Source organism: Gymnogyps californianus, chromosome 8 (assembly GCF_018139145.2).
Source record: "Gymnogyps californianus isolate 813 chromosome 8, ASM1813914v2, whole genome shotgun sequence".
NCBI lineage: Eukaryota > Metazoa > Chordata > Aves > Accipitriformes > Cathartidae > Gymnogyps > Gymnogyps californianus.
In genome coordinates this window covers 5,385,703-5,408,411 of record NC_059478.1, presented here as the reverse complement: position 1 = coordinate 5,408,411, position 22,709 = coordinate 5,385,703, and the positions used below count along the sequence as shown (strand labels likewise).

Genomic DNA, 22,709 nt, shown 5'->3' with positions numbered 1-22,709 from the left:
TGGAGATGTATACAGATATATATGTGTGTGTGTATATATATGGTATATACAGGTATATAGGCATATATACTCCTGTATACAGGAGTATCAGAAGTGATACAGACTGAGAGGTTGTGGATTTCTGCAGGACACCTGGATGCTGACCCACGGTGGGCTCGTTTGTGGAGGGGCACTGCAGCTCTCTCCTCTCCCCATCCACTAACCCAGTCACGCTGAAACAAAGTTAAAAGCCAGAAAAAATAGGTTGGCCAGTTGCTTTCTGCTGAAACAGAAAATCTGATTACGAAAAAATCTGCAACTTATCTCCATCACTCCTTCCTACAGCATTCCTGAATCCTTTCTATTTTAAATCAACTCTGAACAGACAGCATCCATCCTCTGTCACCATCTGGCACAGCATGCAGTGTTACAGTATCCCAAATCTTGATGTACACCAGGATAACTAATCTTTCTTACTCCAGAATTTTATAGGTATTTATCTATAAACATCTCCTGTTTCTTAACAGGACCCAAACACCTCAAAAGCATGAGAAAGCAACATGACAGCAGCCTCTGTTTCCTTCTAATCCTTGCAGGGTTTTAATTTATAAAGCTATATAATACTTTCTTTGAAGGCAGGGCTCTTGTATTTGTCAGAGCAAGAAAAGGTAGATGCTATCAGTCAACCTGGCCCTGAAAACTTGTATAACACCATGACATCACCTCACATCACCTGCTTAAAATGGGAAAGGGCTGACTCACCAGGGTAGGACAAGAAAGTTTTTACTGCAACAGATCGAGACTCATACAGAAAGCAGGGAGAGCAGAAGGTGAGAGAATGGCAATTCCCTCTCATGAATTAAGAGTCAGCTGCTATGTGTTATCTTCTTTCAGGCAGAAACAGTTGTCGCTGATTTGTCCCATTGGAAAAAATCCCAAACAACAGCATAATTCTACACGCAAATCAATCTTTTTAGCCTCCTCTTTCCTCCAGCCCATCTCCTCCCAGTATATTAATCTGTTCCTCATCTTCAGTGCTTCATTCCCACATGGTTTCTGAGTTGTTTTTCCTGCTCTTCTGCCCACCAATTGCATTTTTCAGGCACCCTTAGATACAGAGTGAAACACATGGGAGGGAAGGGAGAAAATATTGGCAAGTTTCACTTTACAGTGGAACTGAATTTCCTTTATGGTTTTATTTATAAAATACCATTAGAAAAGTAATAGCTCTAACCGTAAACTTTCAAAGTCGGTATATTCAATTGGTGCACTGTCTGATTAGACCACAAATACAAAGAGAACTCCATTAAACCTTCAATCTTTCCAACAAAAGGTAACTACAAGGTTGAGTAGTGCTGTTACGCTTCCCTTCCAAAAAGAACTTATCAGCAATTTGTGACCCTCACCTGCAGCACAAGGCTTCCAACAGAGCTTGAGGTGAGGCTCATGCTTTTGAACAGCAATACTCATTTGTGCAAAGATTTATCTCCAAATAAGCTTAATCTCAGCTTGCTTTCCACATAGCTTGGCTACTCTCAGATGATCTCCCTTGCCTCCAAACTGTGCCCTCTGTTCACTTCAGCACATGTACCTCTGAAAGGAGGAAGATCACACAGACTGGTATCAAAAATGCTTTGTTCCACTAGTAGCAAATGATTGTATCAGGTCACAAAAACCCCCAAACACTGTCCCATCTCCTGCCCTACAGATGCAGGATGCATTGCTATAAGGCTAGTGTAGAAGGCCAAAGGAGGAGGGCGACCGGATGGAAAGTAAAGAGCAACCACTGGCTAGTCCCTGTCTAACATCCTGCACATCACTGGCTTTCCAGGGCTCTGTCCCCCAAACCTCTGCGTGGACTCTGCCACTGGAACTTCTCAGTTCATTTGCTCCTGGATCCTCCTTTTTAAATCCATGCCAAGGAGACTTAAGAGGACTGACAGAACAGACCAGCTGTGCCTAATGCCATCACCGCATGCAATGGATTTTATGCTTTGCAAGCCATCACAGAAAATCCACGTTTCATTCAAGTCTAGTTGACAATTGGTGCCCACACTGGCACGGAGTAGAGGGGGATCCGGTTTTAAAGAGAAGGCGGCTTTGGTGTGTATAATATCATGTCTTAAACCAAAGTTGTAGGGATTAATTATAGCTAAATTTATTGGCTTTCCCACAACGATAGCAATTCCCTTACACTGCAAAAGGAAGTATCATTCAGCATGCATATCAAGTTAGGGAAAGACAAATATATTATTTACGGCAAAGAGGTTTTTGCATTACAAAACTTCAAGCAAAGCTGGTTACAAATCAATGGCAAAAATAACAGGTACTTTATCACATGGTGGCATTATTTAACGTGCTTATGCTCACCGAGTTGCTTTTTATAGCCATGTTGCAACTCCCCGAAAATAGGGATTTATAACAAAACTTGACTCAAAAGAGACTGGGTGGACATTACTATGACTATGGGAACAACATCATCCAAATCGTTAGTCACATTTGGTAAGCAGCAGTCTTTTCTGTAATGCGTGAAGTTAACAAGACCTCTAACATCCGAAGCCTTGCTATCTCCATGATTTTATGGTGCTGCCTTTCAGATGGAGAAGATAGCACCATTGATTGAAGCAGCACAGCATGACAGATACAACTAATGAATTCAACTCAGCTAAAGGAGAAGGGAAAATGCACTAAACAATGTAAAAATCACAGAAGCCTGCCGTGGCCTTAAGTACAGGGCAACCTATTTTTCACTCAGTCTAGTTCTCCTGCTGGGCTACTGTGGAATGTAACACAGAGTAATGTTTAATAAAAACAATCAAGAGACTTTACAAGTAGTTAGGAAAAACTGTGTGTAAGAGCCTTTGCTTGCCTCATATACAATCCATTCCCAGCCTGAATCGCCAGCCAAAAACTAAACAAGCAAGAATATACCAAATGGAGCACTAAGATGGTCAGAAGTTACTGAGTTTTCTAGTTTTCTGAAAAACAGACCGTCTGTTCATTGTAGTAACACTGCAGTAACTACACAATCGACTGACATTAGCAAGGATTCTTAATGTTCCTGAACTACACCGCACATCTCTGGGCTTTGCCAGTGCTAGCTGAACTGATCTGCTCGCACCAACGCAATTCCTCGTATCAGCCACTGCACTGATCTGCAGATAAGTACTGCATGCATCAAGGCAAGTTTCTCTAAAGCTGATCAATCCAATGGTTTTGTATCATGAAATTTAAAGTCTGCAGCTGATTTGAACAGATGCAGAAAAAGGTATTTGAGTCCATATGCTTAACCTGAACTTTTCATCAGCTATTAAGAGCAGTGAAAGTTTTCAGTCCTGCGTCAGCAGTACATTGCATACTGACTTCTAACATACCAGAGTCAGCCCAAAAACCCACCCATCTGCCAGTTTAACAATAAATCCCCTTCCTTGCTCTCATTCTGAGCGCATACGCACGCTGCATCTAGATTTTGCGAAGTGCATCTGGAGGAGGAGAGATTGTTTTGGGAGATGCATTGAACCTTACCTGTCATCAGCACTGCGGAGAGATGGGAGACGGAAACTTGTGTTCCTGTCCAACTTTGACTGACTCTTTGTCCTCTTGATGGACCCTTTCAGACGTTTACTGAAGAAGCCCTAAAATGAGAAGTCGCAGAAGTGAAACAGGGAAACTGATGCCAGTAATAAATCAATCAATGCACTGTCAATGAGTCCAAACTCCACAGTGATTCCCGCTGACAATGATTACAGAACGTGATGTACTGGGATTCCTCTGAGCAGGAAGAAAGGCAGGGCTAGATTGTCAATGACAGTTCCAGTATGTGATAGTTTCAGATTGCAGTAATTAGCACTACTCACATTACAGGTGCACTTCAATGAATTCCAACTATTATACAAGAGACCCAAAGCCCACAATTATCATTTAATAAGGAGTAGTCTTAGATATCAGTATTTGTTCCTACTTCCCCTTTACATGCTATGTTTTTAATCCTTGGTCAGATTAAGAGTACAAGATGTCTTTTATTATGAGCTTCTACTGCACCCACAGTTGCACCCAAGTTTTCCTTTTTAATTTAGATATAGCACATTAAGCCTTACAATAATTTGTAATTTCAATAGTCTCACTAGCCAGAATTGAAAATTTCAAAAGATTTCACATACTAGTGACTTCAGATACCAGTTCTGGTATTGCTTTGAAGCAAAGCTCAACTCAAAAATCTACTTATGATCTAAAAATACTAAATCTTCAAGTAATCTGTCTTCTGAACTTCAATTGTTCACCAAACAATCGCTGACCAAAGACATGTTAGTTGGAGGGAGCCTCTGGGGATCATCTAGCCAGCCTCCTGCTCGATGTGGGTGTACTGCCAACACTAGGTCAGCCTAACTTTGACTTTGTCTAGCTAAGTCTTGAAAATCTCTGGTGATGGAGATTTTACCACCTCTCTGGGCAACTCAGTCCAGTGCTGCCTGACCCAGTGTGAAAAATTTTCCTTGTGTTCAACAAAAACCTCCCACGCAGCGATCTGCAGCTGCTGCCTCACTACAGCATCTGCCACTATGGGGAAAAGTTTGGCTCCATAGTCTTTTTAATTCCCCTCTCCATTGCAGGCGGCTGCCTTATATCACCCCTTAGCCTTTTCTTTCCCAGATAAACAAGTCCTCAACCTCTCCTCATAGTTCTCTCCTTGTTGATATCATCAAGAGCTACTGCTGTGTTACCAGTAGTGAAACACGAGCACATCTGACCACTGATACACAAAGCGGTGTGTGCATCTGTACTTGTGGGGAAATCACAGAAATATTTCAAGACCTGCACGTTTGATTTTCTCCTACAGGCCTTTAAATTACTTTGAGCATAATATGCATTTTAAATAAACAATATTCTGTCAAAATATTTCCAGGGCTTGCAGACATACGTGCACACACATTCTTTGGCATGATCAAAGCAAATACAGAGGTTCTTAATCCAATAGGATTAAGCAACATTTTACTGGCTGAATCTGTTCTGCTCCTTCATAGAACAGCTGCACAGAGCCACTGTACCCTGTGCACTGCTGTCGGGAGAGTTACCAAACACACATTCTTTCACCTCTTCAGGAAGAAAATGAGGTTCATCTACGATCAGACAGGGTGCTACATAATTTCATCTAGGCTCCCTTTCCCACAAAAGGTTGGATCTTTCGAGGTCCGTTCCAACCTGGGCTGCTCTATGATTCCACAGCATTCAAAGGAAAGGGCTATCACCCTCTTCTCATCAGTGGATGCCAGGTTAATTGTTGGAAAAGAAGTTGCTTCCAAACAGCAAAGCCCACATTTGGTCAGGTTCAAGACATACACTGCAAGCATCTCTCAATCAATTTTCCAGTCTCATATTTGCCTTTATCTTCCCATACTTTCAGTGCTCCTTTTGAAACAAAATGTATTCTCTTCCCTTTAAACGAGCACACCCTTCAACCTCCCTCTACTTTTCCTCATTCTGTTATTTTTGGTCCCTGTAGGCTCAGTTTGTCCCTCTTCTTCCACACAATTCACTGTATCCTAACCCTTCTTGAAACCACACCATTCCCCTCTCTGTACACACTGGTTAGGTGGGTTCTCTCTCTCCTCGCACTTGTTCTCACTCTGCTTCTTTCAATGAACGACCAAGTGAGTCCTGATCAGTTGTCACGTGTAAAAAAAAAAAAACAACAAAACACCAAATCCACACTTCCTCAGGCCCACGCCCATGACATCTTCAGCAAATACAGCAAGATGGCCTGTCTCCTCTCTTCCACTGAGATTCAGATGGTGATATATTACTGAAAGCCTATCCATACCTAATGCTGGCTGTAGGATCTTTCCAGCACATGCAGATCATCCTCTCCCAAATACTTGTGTAGGAAACAACCTGCTCACACACACAAGAGCCTGACACGTGCCTGTCCACAGGCAGCACAGAGAAATTGAGATGCCCTGTGGGATGGTGCTGCAGGGGACAAAGGAAGAGGGAATCTGTTTTCTGCATCTGAAGGTAGTGCTACCTTTAAGGCTGCCCTTCAATTTCTGAGGCTTACCAGCCAGCAGGCTCCTCAGGGGTGAAAGCTGCTATATTCTCCTGAAATAGGAAATTAAGTGAAAAAGAAAAGGCCTGATACCTAGATACTGCAAAAAAACCCCCACAAATCTACACAGCATGCTGGGGGAAAAGGTACTGTCAAAAGGGAAGAAGTGTTTTTAGCTGCGTGTGCCACAAACTCTACCCATGTTCCTGTACTTTTCTTGGTCCTGGTATTGAAAAAAGTGCCTTTGAAAAAACCCTGCAATCAATAGATGCTCTTGGGGTTCCCTTGGGGCCATTGCTGGAATTCAAGTAGAGGATGTATAGCACTTTCAAAGGTACTTTCATATTTTCTGACCTCTCAGCATAAAAGGTAACAAACCCAACTACAGGGATTCAGATCTGGTGGACCCTGGCTTCGTTCCAATACCTCTCAGGCTACTCAAATTGCAAACATGAAATAACGTGTTTTCCTCCCCTTAAGGGCAAATAAGACAAAGCTGACCCAATTCAGCAAGGGTCCAAAAGTATTTATATTGAATCATTCCAAATCTCACTCACAGAGGGATGGTGAATATTCATTTTCGTGTGCATGCACAGTTTTAAATTGGCATTGCTTTAACATTAGTGAAACATGTTCTTGGTTTAAATGAACATAATCTATTCCCTAATGAAATAAATATGCTATCTGAGGTTGAATAAGGCTATCCAGAGTTGACTATACAAAAAAAAACCCCAAAAACCTAGGGTAAGAACATACTTAAGGATAAAAATTATTCAAAAAAAGAGTGTACTTATTGGTCATCCTCAAAAGACTTGAAAACATTTGCAATATTTGCTCTCTGCACCTTGCTGGCAGTTCATGCAGGGCCAGTGCTTACAGATGGACAACCTGGGAGCAGCATGAAAAATTCACATGTGCCAGAACTGAGCAGTTTTTCGCCTTCCATTTGCCAAAGGAAATGCTTTTAAATACTGAATGCAGATATGAAAAAGATGTAGTGATGAAAAATAAACTTCTATCTGCAACAATACCATCTAACTGAAAGGTTTTTTTTTTCCTTTTCCTTCTATAAAGAAGAAATCCCTGCCAATGCTAATAACTGTAGCTTGTACCATTAAAAAAGACAAAACCACCCTTACTTCCTTTCTTCTTGTCTAGATATTTCTCTTAACTATGTATTTCAACACAAAGTACACTGCTGTTTGGTTCTTATACCTAAATGTAATGAAGCGTCTGAGCTTTGAGAACCATCATGGAACATTTTTAAAAACAGTGGTAAGTTTACTGCTTAAACAAACACCCTCAGACAAAAAGATGGAAACTTATTACCCAAACTGCCAGAAATTATGAGACTATGTTCTTAATAAAAAAAGTACAAAATAATTGGTAGGATAAATTAGCTAGGATGCAATTTGAAAAGATCAGTACCGAGTAAACGCAGTATTTTAAGAGGGGTTCAGTGAGAGAATAACGGTAGAAGAATTGTGCCTTAATCTCAGAGACAGATTTGATGGGCCACACCTAATAGGACAAAGCTCAGTACAAATTCCCTTCAGAACTACAGATTTAGGGGAACAGGGATGGAACAGAGATGGGGGGCGGGGGACAGCGTGTGTGCGCACAAGCACATACTCCATCAGGCATGTGGAAGAGGTTCAGAGAGGTTCATCATCTCAGCCAAAAGCATCAAACAGCGGGGTAAGAAATCCCAATTTCTAAAAATTATCTAAAAATAATTCAATCCCACTGAGAATTCTATTCATCTCATTTGGAAGTTAAGCAACTCATCTCTCTCACTCTGCCAAGAAGAAATCACTACAGGAGAAGTGATAAATTCAGCAGGCGCTTGTAACTTCCCTCCATAGCTCCACAGGGAAGGTATAGAAACTCTGACCCCCAAGTATTGTAGACTCAGGGACGGTTGTTGTTCAGGGCAGCTTTGGCTTTAGGAAACGCTCACTCCGTGCCAAAGATAATAACTGTCTGTCTGTCCTTAACCTCAGTAGGGCAGCACATGAACTGCCCAATAAATTCAAAGACAGTCCAAGTATGAACTACTCAACTCTTTAACTATTGCTCCCTATAGACGCACTGATTCTTCACTTTCGAGAGAACAGTCCATGCATAATAAATAATTATTGTCTTTGTTGTTTTGAAAGTGAAAAGTTAATTCAGCCATGAACTAATAAAACTATAACTGTAACACGAATTATCCATCAATAAAATGCAACGGTATTACTGGAAGTTTCAAAGCACAAAAACCAGGGTAAAATGGGCGACAATAAAGGTTCATCTTATATACAGTGCTGTGGTTTGCAGGACCGTTACCTACAGTAGGTATTTCTGGGGACAAACACATTGCCTTTTGGAGGCTTGCAATGCATCTTGAACATTTATAATTCTCGATGAGGAGCACTAATGCATTATTAATAACAGCAGGTGGGTAACTTCATTTACAGAGCGATGAGACCTGTTCTCTCTGAGGGGAAGGATTGGATGGGTACAAAGATAACACTCAAGTGACTACGGATGATAGCAGAACTGCCTCCCAACTACTGCCCGTTGTTATTACACGAAGCATTTTGTTTCTTAAGTTGCTCACAAGCAGCTATCAAGAAAAAAAATCATAGCCAAGTGAAAATGCTCTCCTGTGCCAGTAACGTTGTAAAGCTATGGCAAGCAAAGAAGCAGGGGAAGATAGCCAGGTCATAAAATGGAAAGATACAACTAGCAGGATATTCCAGGGATTAGGAGCAAACATGGCGAAGCTTACTATCCCCTACAGAACAACAACAAAACGCCAATATAACTGGCAAGGAGGTGGAGAAGTTTGCTTATGAGTCCAGTAACACTCATTATTAAAATATTAGCAGTGACTACCTTTGAAAAGGCTCTCAGCCACTCACCCAGTAGAAAAGCAGATTAAAAGAACTATACATACACCTTGGTGGTAATATAAAGAACAAGACAGTGACTTGCAACAGTCAGATTCCACCATCCACTCATCCACAAAGCCTGGCACTATGTCACTGAAAAGGTGGTTTGTGCACAGGCAGAGAACAATAAAAAACATGTTTGAATGTATAAACAAAAGATAAAGCACAATAAAAGTAAAGTGGTATTATGTAAATCTGCCATAGCTTTCACACTAATGCACCACTCTTCTGATCTTCTCATCTCAGCAAGAAAACTAGAACAAAACTAAACTCCAGAAGTATAAACTGATTAAAGGCAGACAAGAGGGGGATTTACAAATTATATGTTTTAAAGACAGACTATTTATTTTAGAAACAAAAGCAGGAAGGGATTATAGATGTATAAAACAAATAGAATGGAAATTAACTAAGCTCCTCATGCATGCTGTTACATAAGAAAACCAAGGGGCAATTTAACATAAGAGGCAGCACATTTAACTGATTGTCAGGAGACCTTTTCTACTGCTATCTATAAATCAGCCAGTAGAATTCTGTACCACAAGATATTATACAGACAAATTTTTTCAGCAAGATTAAAAAAGGATTATGTGTTTATATAAGGAAGAATAACATATGTAGCTGCATTAGTCAGGTTTAAAAATAACAAAGAGTGAGCAATTATCATGCTTCAGGACACAAGCTGATCAACAGCAAGGATCAGGAAGATATTTTTCCCCTGATGGGACAGCACTGCAGATCTGGCCAGATAACAATTTCAACTTTCCAATGAAATATTGTCTACAGTCACAGGAGGGATGCAGAATAGAATGAACAAGTTTAAGAACAGTAATAAGAAAACCAAGGAAATGGAGAGGATACCACAACAGGGATACATTGATAATACATCTATTAATAAAACGTATCATAAGATTGCATGTACTCTGCGTGATATGCAGTCAAAAGTACTAAAGGAATAAAATTTCAAGTCACTGGGAATCATAGTAAAAAATTCATGAAGAAACAAGAGCTACCCGATAGCTGGGGAGAGCTACATCAGCTTTTCAGATCCCAATTCAGCAAGGTGTTTAGCATGGACGCAACCGGCAGCAGAGCCTGGCTGCCGAGCCTGGCTGCCTTCATGGGAGCTGTCCACATCAGGCACTAGCATAAGAAAAGAGCATCCTTAAAAGCCTCTATCCAGGAATTAAGGAATAAAGGTCAGAAGTCTGTCTAGAGAACAACAAAACAACGGTGATAAACAATAAATATGATAAGAAACAGGTCACCTGAGTCTATCAGAGTGTTTAATCAAACAAGAGTTATCGGCTGCAGCCGGTGAAGTACGTGGAGAAGGGATGGCCTACAGCCTACCTCACATGATTCAAGTGGCTGCATTTTTGTCTTTTCCTTGCGTCAGGAAGGAGGCAATAATTTTCGTGACCCTGGCTCTTTAGTCCCCTGGCACACAGCCAGTAATCAGCCCAACACTTCAGAATACCTTTTGATAATACAAGATACATACTAATTAGAAAAATTAATGGAAATGAGCTTTGTCAAAGCTAGTAACACAAACCTGAGAACTGGCTGCAGGAATATCTAAAAAGAGTAATTATGACAAGTGATAAGGTATCAAGGTAGAAGAAAGGGTTCAATGGGATGCGGTGGGGATAGTGGCATGACTGCTTCTGTTTAACATCTTTGTTAATGACCTGGAAGAAAAGTTAAACAGCACATTAATTACACTGAGCTATATTAAATTAGGAGGTGAAGCGAGGGCCAGGGAGGACAGAGAAATAACACAAAGGGTTGTGAGCAATTAGAAACTGATAACACACATTCCTGTGAACTTTAGTACCAGAACTTGGAGAATCAATTGAAGGGAATTAAAAACAGAAGAGCAAGAAAAGTGATAAAAGGGCCAGAAGGACTGATTTGCAGAGGATGCATTAATTAAACTCTGCATAACTTGACTAAGCCATGATTTGGAGGTGAAGAATAGAACGAGCTGGTACACATTTAAATACTATTAAACCAAGGACAACTGGAATGTGACCAGTGTTTAAAGCTATATACATTCATAGTTCCCCTACTTTAATTGCAGGGGAATTAGATAAAGTCAAGTTTACACTAAACATGAGAAAAATGTTCCTGCTGTTGATGTCCACCAGACAGCGTCACAGACCGGATACACCCATCATCTGACTCAACGCTACAGTCTGATGCAATGAACAAATCCACTTTGGCAGAAAGATATTATGAAGGTTATAGAGCCTACGAACAGTATTATCTCAGAATAAAGATATGGATGAGAACTTGGTGAGCATCCTGGAGATAGCGAATCACCCATTTATGCCTTCTGACACAAAATCTGCGGAATAATAGCCAGCATACCTAAGCCATCACATCACAGGCAACTGATAAAAAATTAAAGCAGATTCAAACAAACGTGTTACGGTAAGAAAAGAGTGGAAAGTGGAAGGAAAAATGTTAATCTTACAATAGGGAGGACAGATTTGAGCACAGCCAATTTTTCATGAAGGATGCCACGATGCCTCACACTAACATAAATCAACAATTCCATCTCTGCATTGGCACTGACGCAGAATTAAAAATATGTACTTGTATGCCGTCAGGTCACATGGCCAGAAAAGATCAGACTTGTCCTAACCTGGCAGCATGACGGTAGCGGAGCAGTGCTCTGGAGAAGCAACAATCTTGCTGACTGCATAAAAGATGAGGCTGGGCAGCCGTGAGATCTCATCAAGCTTTGACCTTCACTTAGGCTGGCTGCATTGTCTTCTGTTCCATTTAGCAGTACTCTTAAAGAGCAAACAGGCAGACAGTATTTCTATAGATCCAATTATACTCTCGACTAGAAACAAACCAAGGAAGGCAATCTGTAAGTATCAGTCTTCCCATCATATGCACACAGGGTTCCTATAAAAATAATTTTATTTACTTCAAAGATTGTGTTCTGGTTTTCCTATCTCATTTGCACTTGTTTCTTTGCCTCATTCTCGTCTTTTTTTTCTAATAGCCAGCAGACATGGATGAATCATATATTATTCGTAATAACAACTCACTAACAACCCTACCCCAAAGAAGCAAAGATTGGAGAGCGCAATGCAAGTCTGAAGAGTGGTTTAGCAATTCCTCTTTGCCACTGCAGGAGGTTTGAAGATTTTGATAATCTCATATTTACCCTGGTCCCTCAATTCCAATGGCAGAGCAATGAGAGAATATGGTAGGATTGCCGCAGTGCTACCGGGGCTCAACGGTGCAACAGTAGGGAACGGGATGCACTGAGACTGAGACACTCTGCCAGGACATAGTGTGTGTGGGAAGGGAAAAGCTGGTTTCTCGCCCACCTATGCGTCACGATGCCTACTTCTAGCCAGTTCCGTCTGCCTTCCTATTTGTTCAGTCAAATAATATTCATTATTAAAAATATGACTTTTCCTATATATGTGTATCTATAAACAGCACACATCTGTCTATATGTGAGAAGACACACTTACACACTTCCTCATCTCAATTTTCCTACCTTTCGTGCCCTTCCGTTCTCTCTCAATATTCCTCCCAGATATGCTTGGAAATTGTCAAATGGCAATTAACACAACTGAACCTTAGATGGAGACTAATGTTTTAACTGCAGACAAGAATATTTGGGGAAATGGGGAAGAAAAAGAAAGGACAAGCACCGAGAGCTCTTATCCCTGTATGTATGCCTTGTGCTGTGCAATGTCAGCATTAGCAGAATCCACTTTATTCCCCTTGGTGGGAGATAACCAGAACAAACACGTTGCACATGCTGGCCCATGTAGTGGTTAGTCCTGAGAAAGAGTATGTTTATAACTACTGAAATTCTACTTTTCACACAACAGTAAATTTAAACATACATCTTTTCCTCCAGTGCACAAGCAGGAGGTAGGAAGGCAAATTTCCTGAACTTTACAAGTCAGCCCCTTAAAATCAATCCTTCATTGACCACTGCCACTGAAGAGACTACTTAAAAAATGTTTCGTCAAGGAAATGTTCACTTAAAGGCCATTATGCTGTTATGAATCAAAATTCCAGATGCTAAACAAATGCCAATTAGCAGTATTAAAAAAACAGATGCCTTGTTCTGAGTGAGTACCACTGCCTGGCGTTTGAAAGGAAAAAAAACTGCACAGAACATGCTGGAAGCCACTGTCCTATTGAGAAGACAGATTTTAAATAGCTTTTCTGAGAGGCAACCTTAAAAAGCTGTAAAAGCAACTTATTATGAAAGTCTCAGCATAATTTTCCATCAGTATGGAAGAAGGTTAAGCTGTCCCCTGCCTTAAGCTGCTTTCTGTTAGAAATCCAAGCAGTGAGTAGAAGAGGTATGGCACAGAGTCAGGTCCACGGAAAGAATAACTGAGACAGCACTACACTGCAGCTGCCTATAGCCCTCCAACCTATACTGTAGGTGTCAATGTTTGGAACAACAAAAACGCAAGTTTTCTTATTATTAATCTTCTTTATATGTACAAAATCGCTGTCAAATAAAGATGACCTCACACACACACACAAATTTAAAGCCATTATGGGCACCCCTTATATCCTTCACTTGAAGCTTTTCTCAGACCACTGATCTGAGACTTCCACGGGGACACCCAAGTCATCTTACCTACTTCTGAGAGCTGGGAAATTCTTAATATAAAATAAAAGGAAGAAACATGATTCCTCCCCATCTTATCATCCACCTATTAGATGTGTGCCAATCCACAAAGTTAACAGGGTATTTTATTTCAGTAGTTTTGGCTGGAGCTCATCTGTATTCTTAAGCAATCTGACTTCTAATTGCAGCTTGCTCTTTTAAACAGATCAGAAGTTGGCATGTTTTAAAACAGGGTGATCTCAGCCCCCACCTGCACCGCAACCTGCTAAGGAGTAACAGCATATAAATGGGTTATTCAGAGCAAAGCCGACAAAGCCAGAAGCCTTGTCCCTATGAGAAAGACAGGAGGGTGCATTATGCTCCTGGGTATACAGGTGGCCAGGCAGACAAAGAAGCATAATACCAGCTACACGTGGCACAAATAGCTTCTAGTTTTTTTGCTGGTTCATGCCCAAGAGAGGCAGCCATGTTCTGCTTCCTGAGTCTATGTGCCAGAGTCCTAAAAGCCCAATACACTGCCAGGGGAAATGACAAACATTCTGCAAGGTTCTTGTTTTGAAAGGGAGCAGGAGCTAAGAAGTATTAGAGAACTATTAGAGAAGAATTAGAGAAACATTAAAACATTACTTAAAAGATAGGATCAACATTAAAAAAATTGTACAAAAATGAGGAACAAAGAAAAAAGGAGGCATATAAAATAAACAATACAGATTGTAATCAAACACTTCTGATACGTAGCTTGCAGTTGTTAGACAAAGACTACGACAACGCATGTCTACATCTAAAGGCTAGGGCAATTACTTATAGACGAAGACAAAGAAAACAGAGAATTTCTTATAAATGAAGACAAGAATAGCTAAGACTTTTGAAGGCTCTCAGACTTCAGAAATCCTCCTGGAACTGTGTGGACCATGGGCTCAGCATAAAAATCTCAAACTTGACATAACAGAATATTCCTGTGATAACTTCACATGCAACTAGACCAAGACCCTTTTCTCCCCAAGTACCACTCAGAAAACAGGTCACTGAAGTGACAGAGGATCGTTCATAGAATCACAGAATAGCTGAGGTGGGAAGGCACCTCTGGAGGCTGTCTAGTCCAACCCCCCTGCTCAAAGCAGGGTAAACTAGAGCAAGATGCTTAGGACCGTGTGTCCAGTCTGTTTTTGAATGTATCTCCAAGGATGGAGACTCTACAACCTCTTCAGGCAACCTGTTCCTGTGTTTGATCACCCTCACAGTGAAAAAAAGTTTTTCTTTCTTATTTAAATGGAATTTCTTATATTTCAGTTTGTGCTCACTGCCTCTTGTTCAAAGAGCCTGGCTCCGTCGTCTTTATTCCCTTCCATCAGGTATTTATACACATTGCTAAGATTTCCCTCTGAGCTTTCTCTTCTCAAGGCTAAGCAATATATTCTGCTTTAACTGCTACTTCAGATATTTTTTGAACTAGAGGAAAATGTGATTCACGGTCTTTCAATAGACATTAGAAGTTCAAGATTTGTTCTGACAAGAAATCCTTTACAAAAGAATTATTCTTCAGGATGAGGATAGTCAAACATCAGAACAGGTTGTCCAGCAAGGCTGTGCAATCTGCATCCTTGGAAGTTTTCAACACCTGACTGGAGAACGCCCTGAGCAACCGGATAGAAGTTAGCCCAGCTTTGAAGAGGGGGATAGATCAGAGACTTCTGGAGGTCCCTTCCAATCTATATTACTCTATGACTCTGAAAAGGGACCAAGTATGGATACCCAGGATATTCACTGCTTCCTTGGTCCCTTTTTCAATTCCAATAAATCACGAGTTTACAGGTTGCTTTAAACACCATATATTCTATATACTCTGACCAACCTTAATCCTTTTATAATTTAAATAGCTCTCATTAAATCCTTGGCTGTTTTTTTTAATTTTATTTTTAAAATGACACAACGTAGGATTTAATCAAAAACCAAATTTCACACGCATTTGGATCTAAAGTGAGCTAGAAAGTGTGCTTAAAAGGGATGAGTGCTATGTAAAGCCAAGCAAGAACATACACACTAAGGTACAGAAATGGTACTCATGTCCATAGGGAATATACAAAACCCCCAATGTTCACTAGATAATTCTTCTCCTGTTTTTCCTCAGGTTTTAAAGTAGGCAGATTACTTGCCAAAAATAAAGGGGGGTATGAAAATATTTGCAATATTCAAGTTAGATATTTTAAAACACGAACACATAGTGTTAAAAAATTACTGAGCACCTCATTTTAACTTGAAGCATTTGCCCTCAGTCTAATAATAGAAAGGCCTTTGTGCTCTTGGATACACTGACCAAAGACTGACACAAGCAAGAAAATCCGGACTCTAGCTGGAAAAGTCTCATGGAGACTCAGAGCCAACCAAACTCACAACAAAAACTGAAGAGCTAAAGAGCAATTAACACACCTGCAGAAATTTCATCAGCTTCCAAATAAACTATAAAGCCATTTCCATTTTCTATGTACTTCAGTAGCATGAGGGAGAAATAACATGCTATCACCAACCTAAAGGAACTTTTTTCCCAGTCAAAATTGAATATGTAATGCAATCCCTGGCGGCGACTTCAAAAGTATTTATATAGGTCGCTGCCCACATTAACACTGATGTTTCACTATTTGCAACCTTAGATCAAGGCAATGAAAATAAGCAAGTTACAGATCTACCAGAAATCTCATTGATAATACATGACAGTTGATAGCAATACCTCTTGGTCAACTGGAAATATTAACTAAATACTTCCCCCCCCCCCCCCCCAAGCTTAGTTGTACACTGTGATATTGTAATCTCCTCCTCCTATTCAATGAGAAAAATTCCTCCTTTGCAGGAAAGGCATACTTACTGGCACTTTGAAAGGAGAAGTATTCGAAGCATCCATGGAGTTGGTTTTCTCAGAGGTGCTGGTCCCGGAGATGCTCCGTCTGCGAGGAGACCTCTCTGCTGGGACCTCTAAGGAAGAGAAGAAAAAGAAGGTGAATGGGTGCCGGGGGGTGGGGAATAGTCAGGTTTTATGCTCTATAGGACAGACGCCTCAGCAAAGTTTCAAGTGCATTACTAAACTGCTGAATTACACTCACCTATTTTTCTATATCTTATTTACTTACTAAATTACAATGGTATTTCCACTGACAGATTCAAGGTTGTGAATCTGACTTGACTGTAGGCAACAGGCAATTAAAATAAAAAATGCTGGTAAAGATCAATACCCAAACATATTTAGTATTCTATTACTGTTTGTGAGACAGTGTTCAGAGAACTTTAAATTTTTTAATTTAAAAAATTTTTTTTTTTTTTTTTTAAAACATAAGCAATGCAGTAATTAACAGATAACTAAAATCAAGACACAGGGAAGCTCAATTTTAGTCACAGCTGAACACAATTTGACAAAGGTCAAAGTTCGGTCTTACACGATCACACTACTTGCTCAAACCATGCAGCCAGCAGAAGACTCATAACTGCCCAGGTAATATGACACATATATCTCTGCAGATAAAAAAAATAGGTCAACTTCTCATTCTGGCAATATGACCTTACTAAGATACGACTTTGGCATCTTAAATCCATGCAGGCTGATCTGACGAGCACAAATATTCATAAAAGACGCACTTACATCTTTTTCTAGTATAAAAACTAGAATAATAGCATAATAAAGTATACACACTATTAAAAATCTCTACACAAACACACATAATGCTCTACATATATGCATTTTTATATATAGCTAGATACACATACATATACATACAGATACCTTTATCACAACTGCTGCCCATCTCCAGCTCAATTGCCAGACTTAAAGGAATCCAGCTTCACAAAACATCCCCCAACACACGGAGGGAAAAAATCACTTCCTAGCAGAAAGTCCATTGTTATCTTCTGAATCTTAAAGAAAAGGAGTAAGCCGTGACTCCAGACAGTGACATTTTGACTCCTGCCGTTTTCCTTTCAAGAGACAGATGCAGCTTAAACTTCCATTTCTGGCCGCCTGGCCCTGGGGATCCGTGCTACTTCCACTTAAGAGAATGCTGGGTCTCTCCGTTCCCCCTCCCTTCCCACAGCTTGCAGAGAGCAAGCAAGCGAGCGAGCGAAAAAGAAACACACAGGACTGCAGCTATTCAATCAATCGCTCCGACTGCACATCCTCATTAGTTACTTTCAGGCTATTAACAGACGCCCAACTGCCGGCTTCCCTCCGCTACAGAAAATTTCACTATATATCCTGATTCACAGCAGCAAGAAAGGTTTACAGAGATAGACTGCCAGCTGGTGCCACGAGAGCAGTGTTTTCCTCAAAATAACTGAAGAAAAAATGAGAAAAGCCTTCTTCAGGGATAACATTACTTGTGATGTCTTTGCATACCGGATTTTGATTTCACCAGAGTTATAATATGTATCTCCCATGGATGCTTGAAGAATGACAAAATGGAGCATACTGAATAAGAGGCTAAGAAATCTGGACCCTGCAGTATTAGTGTCTCACACTGTAGATACTTATCTTTTAAAAAACCAAATGGCTAACATTCAGCCTCTCAATCTGCTTGTAACCGTCAATGGGGAAAGAACTGCTAAGAGGAAGAACAGCCTCCTAAACTGGGCAAACAAAGTCTAGCACACAATGTAGCTACCACTGGAAAACGGGCAGGGCACAGCCGCTCGCTGCCGACCACGAGGACGATGCACAAGCCCTCCTTGCACCGACCAAGTAAATCACGGTCTGTCAAAGCTCGCAATAACTGCGATAGAGCAATACCATTTTCGGGGAGATTTCTGCTTTGGCTGATGAGCAGCATCGGGCACTTTCTCTTACACCTAAGGAGGCATTGCCTGTTCCAGTGCTGGAGGGTAAGTCCCCATCAGGGCACCTTTAGAGAACAAAGTGCTTGGAGCAGGGCCAGTGCTAGACCAAGGTTTTTGAATAACGGTCAATCCTACTGTCTCAGGAGCCTTTGCAGAGGTTGCTAGTTTTATCTGAAGATGTGCTCTTTTATACCACCAGCCTCCTGCCTCTACGAAGGGAAACTTATTTTCTGCAGCACCTGTAAGTACTGCTCTCCCAAAGACAGCTGGATTTCGTAGGATTTAAATGATTGCTTCTGCTGTTCTCCCTGTAAATGTAATGAAAGCAAATGGGAGTGATATATTCACTTGGAGCTGGGGACTAAAGCGAGCACCTTTTATTTTACATCGAATAGCAATGCGTAACGTAGTAAGTTTGGCTTTCTCTACTTCTCACACACAGGAAATCACATCAAAGCTGCTTCAGTAATTTAACACAGTCTGTTAACTTTGCTGAGTCATAAATGAAAACAGGAGCTGAACTCCCCACTATTTTCAACAATAGGTTCTGCAGGAGGGGCAGTTTAGGAAAAAGTTTAAGTTTAAACCAAATGGAGTTGAAAAGCTACAACAAGGAACATGCCTGGCTCTCCTTGCCTTCCCTCTTCTCCCCACATCCACCCAGCAGCAATTTAAGTTCTCTGCAAATAAAACACTGAGATTCCATGGGTAAAATGAGTTTCTTCCATTCTCAGACCATCACAGAAATGTACCAAATGGGGAAGGGAAAATGAAATATTCACGAGGTGCCTGCAATGAACTAAAAATAAAACTACCTTTCCCTCTCTTCTCCTTCCAAAAAACAAGAGCAAATAAACAACATGCTCGGTTGCCAGGAAAAAGAAGACCTAGATATAGCAAAATTGTCGAGATATGTTAACTGGAAATCAAAAGCTAAAGCAACCTGCTATGATGCCCGTAGAACAGTATTTTTGCTGAGTCGTGGAAAAAAAATCTATACTGTCACCACCAGGCAAAAAATTAGACAGTTCCCTCCCCTGCTCCACAAGTAATGCTAGAGGCTACTCTTGCATAATCTTCACCTGCTGTAAAAATCGATGCACCTCTCATCGGCTTAGTATTAAATTACAACTGCTTTCTGCATTGCTCACTCTCAGGGACCAAGATCACAGATAAATCACGTTGTTTCTATGGATAAACAATCTGAAACCCTTTTCATCCACTCTCAATTTCTGGGAAGGGGGGGGGGGGGGGGGGGAGAAAAAAGGTAGATAGATCTTTCCCTTTTCAACCTTAAAAAAAAAAAGATCCATCAAACAAATGAGTTGTAGACATCCCTATGGGACGCTTTTAATTTCTCACCTCATATATTGGTGATATGCAGTAATATTTATGCAAATAAATATTTACACACTATATAGAAATAGTCAGTTACAAATTAGCTGAGCCAATTACTCAGCAATGGCAGATGCCTCTGAAGAGGGAACTGCCCAAGGATACAATGAAGGTAGGTCTCTCTTTCACATCTTCATATTGCGCCGCTCTCTACCCTCTGCAACACCAAAGCTTGTTTTGTTGGCCAGAAGGCACGTTTGTGTAAGACAGGTGCCACTTACTACTATGAGTAGTGGTGATTGACCTCCTTTGAAGGCAACTGTCTTGGCCGTGGCCACAGCGGCGTAGCCTCAATGACCTCCAGTCAGGAAGCGGCACTCGGACTCGGTCTGAATTTCCTATTGCTGGGTGCTCTGGCCACTTGAAATCCAAAACCTTGGGAATTTGTATTCTACTGTGAAGAGCTTTTTCTCAGGGTGGGAGAAGTAGAGATTAAACAAACCTCCCAGCTTTGCAGGACAGTGCTTGCTACTCTAGCTCCATTTTTCTGAATTAGAAATGGATTGGAAAAGGGCAGGAAAAACAATCAGGAACAACAAAACATCCTCAGGGGTTAGAGTGAAAAGAATTAAGTTACTGAACTTGCAAATAAGGTCACAGAAACGAAGATTACAGGGGTGTCCGTGATTTTGCAAAGGACAATTCAATGAAACTACTGCATGGTCTCAGTGGAACTTGCGTCAAGACTGCGGCACCTTCCAGACTGGGCTTGTGTCCTCCCAGGACTGGCAAGAACATCTCCAGATCTGAGTTCCTGCTTATGAAGTCCAGGAGGTGACTCTAAAGCAGTCCCAAAGACCTACCTGGAGATGCAAGAAAGGGATAAGCACACTGGCAAGCATAACTCTTGTCTGTCATTACTCATAAGGGGCTGCTATTGGTCTCTGTCACAGCGAACAACAGATCAGACCATCTACTCCAGGCTGGCAGGTCCTATATTTCTATAATAAAGTTCTCAGCCTGGTCACGTTCTGCACACCAGCCTTTTATCAACTGTGACTTTTAGCAGCTCATAATAAGCAGTCAATCAAAAGTCACAATCAATAATCAAAGCCACAATTTTGCCAGTTGTGACTTTTAGCAGTTCATAATAACACATGGCTTAACACTGACCAATTAATTACCTGCTACAACATCCTTCGCTCTGATGTGCAAGAAAGATTTGGATTTGTGAAAGGCTACGTTTACCATCCACTGAAAAAAAAAAATCGTACTACTGACAAAAAAATTAATTAATATTTCTTTCCCAAGACATAGATTCCGTTGAGAAGGGAAAAAAAAAAAATCCATCCTCAAATTCATTCTCCAAATATCTTTATTTGATATCTTTGTGTTGTCTTTACTAGGAAGGGAGCAGACTGCTAGTGTATATTATCTACTGGTTAGGAAAAGAAAAGAAAGATATAATAAGATTTCAGGGATTGGGACTTCCTTTTGTTTTGTCTGCACGCATCCTGATATGATGGTACTTTGGTCTGCGACTAGAGGGAATAGAGAATATGATTCATAAAAAGAATCAATTCATTCTGCCTCTCAAGTCTAGCTTAATTACAGGCATTTGAAAAATACAAAACCAGCTCAATACGACCAATTACCTATCTGGAACCAAGCGTTCCCAAAGATTGCCTCTCAGGTGCACTTGTATCAAAATGTCCCTAGCTGAAACAAAACAAAACCCCACCCAAATATTTTCACCCCCTTTATATAGCTACCTTGGCACTCCCCATGAGAAAATGGTAATTGCTGCTGGTCAGAGCATTAGCCGAACAATAAAACAATCCCGCAATTAGCCTCTTGTCTGAAGGAAGGATCAATAAGCTACACATACTATACCCCTTTTTTTAAGCAAAATTTGGTATTGTTTTCAATGTTGTAGCACTCATGCAGCAATAGTTACCACAGTGGACAAACAATCTAAGTATTTACCTTCCATCTATGCCATTTTAGAAATTCATCTGCCTGGACAGGTTATTGTACATTTCAAATATGGTAATACCTAGAGGCCTCTTACCAGGATGAAGCATGGCTAGACCAAGTACTGAATAGGCACCATCTCTGCTCCCAAAAGTTTACAGTCTTAAGTTGAAACAAGGCACTATTAGAGTGTGATAAACCCTACATGGGAAGCAGGAGGGAAGAAGTACGTTAAGAAAATAAGACATGCAAATTAAGTAATTTATCCTTTATGGGCCTCTGGGTAATTATTTATTTTTAAAATAAACTTATACTAAAGTCATTATCCTCAGATCAATAACCAAATCCTAGGGGGTGAAAATAAAAGAGTAGCTTGAGGAAAGATTTGGGGGAAAAAAAAAATCTTAGTTATTGAAGATTTGTAAGAATGAGAGAAAGACAAGTGTCACTCTCAAAGAGGACAGACAGAAGAGACCCTACTGGAGATGTGGCAATGGACTAGAAAGGACTAAAGGATTTCAAGGCCTCTTTCAGCACTATGATATACTCTATCAAAAGGCCAATTAGTCTTATGGATTAACTACAAAAGAAATACAGAATAAAAACCTGCAGCACTTGAGTTTTTGTGACTTAGTATTTCTTTTACAAACACACTTAAAGAAATAATAGGCTCAAATCTAAGCTTGGAAGAGTTGGAGCACTTATGGGTTTGCTGTTGGCAGATAGTTTTTGAAGATGTTATTCATAGATGTAACCACCAGTTGAGTGGTTTACTACAGAGACAAACAAACAGAGATTCAATGTTTGTTTCACTGACAACAGGAACTACAGAGCTTGTTTCTTACTTCACAAAGACAGTACACTAAAACTTTTAACTTGTAGGGCAGGAAAACAAACCAAAACAGTGATACTGCCTTTCTACTCTGCTACATTTTTATTAACTATTTTCATTGTGAGTTGCGGATCACCTACCACATGGCATAAATAATGAAGGTGCTTGTTT

At 40.5% G+C, this 22,709-nt stretch overlaps 1 protein-coding gene across 2 annotated transcripts in view; it reads right to left on the bottom strand.

Annotated features, from left to right (window-relative positions):
- The window catches only part of RASAL2 (RAS protein activator like 2), a 128,960-nt gene that overhangs the window by 38,787 nt on the left and 67,464 nt on the right, over positions 1-22,709 (bottom strand). The window contains exons 4-5 of one of the 2 annotated variants that reach the window (XM_050900562.1): positions 16,443-16,549; positions 3,505-3,614 (exon numbers count right to left, since the gene is read on the bottom strand). In XM_050900562.1, the coding sequence (XP_050756519.1) occupies positions 3,505-3,614; positions 16,443-16,549 (217 nt within the window). Of the gene's footprint in view, positions 1-3,504; positions 3,615-16,442; positions 16,550-22,709 lie in introns of those variants that run through there. The other variant, XM_050900563.1, reaches the window with a different exon arrangement.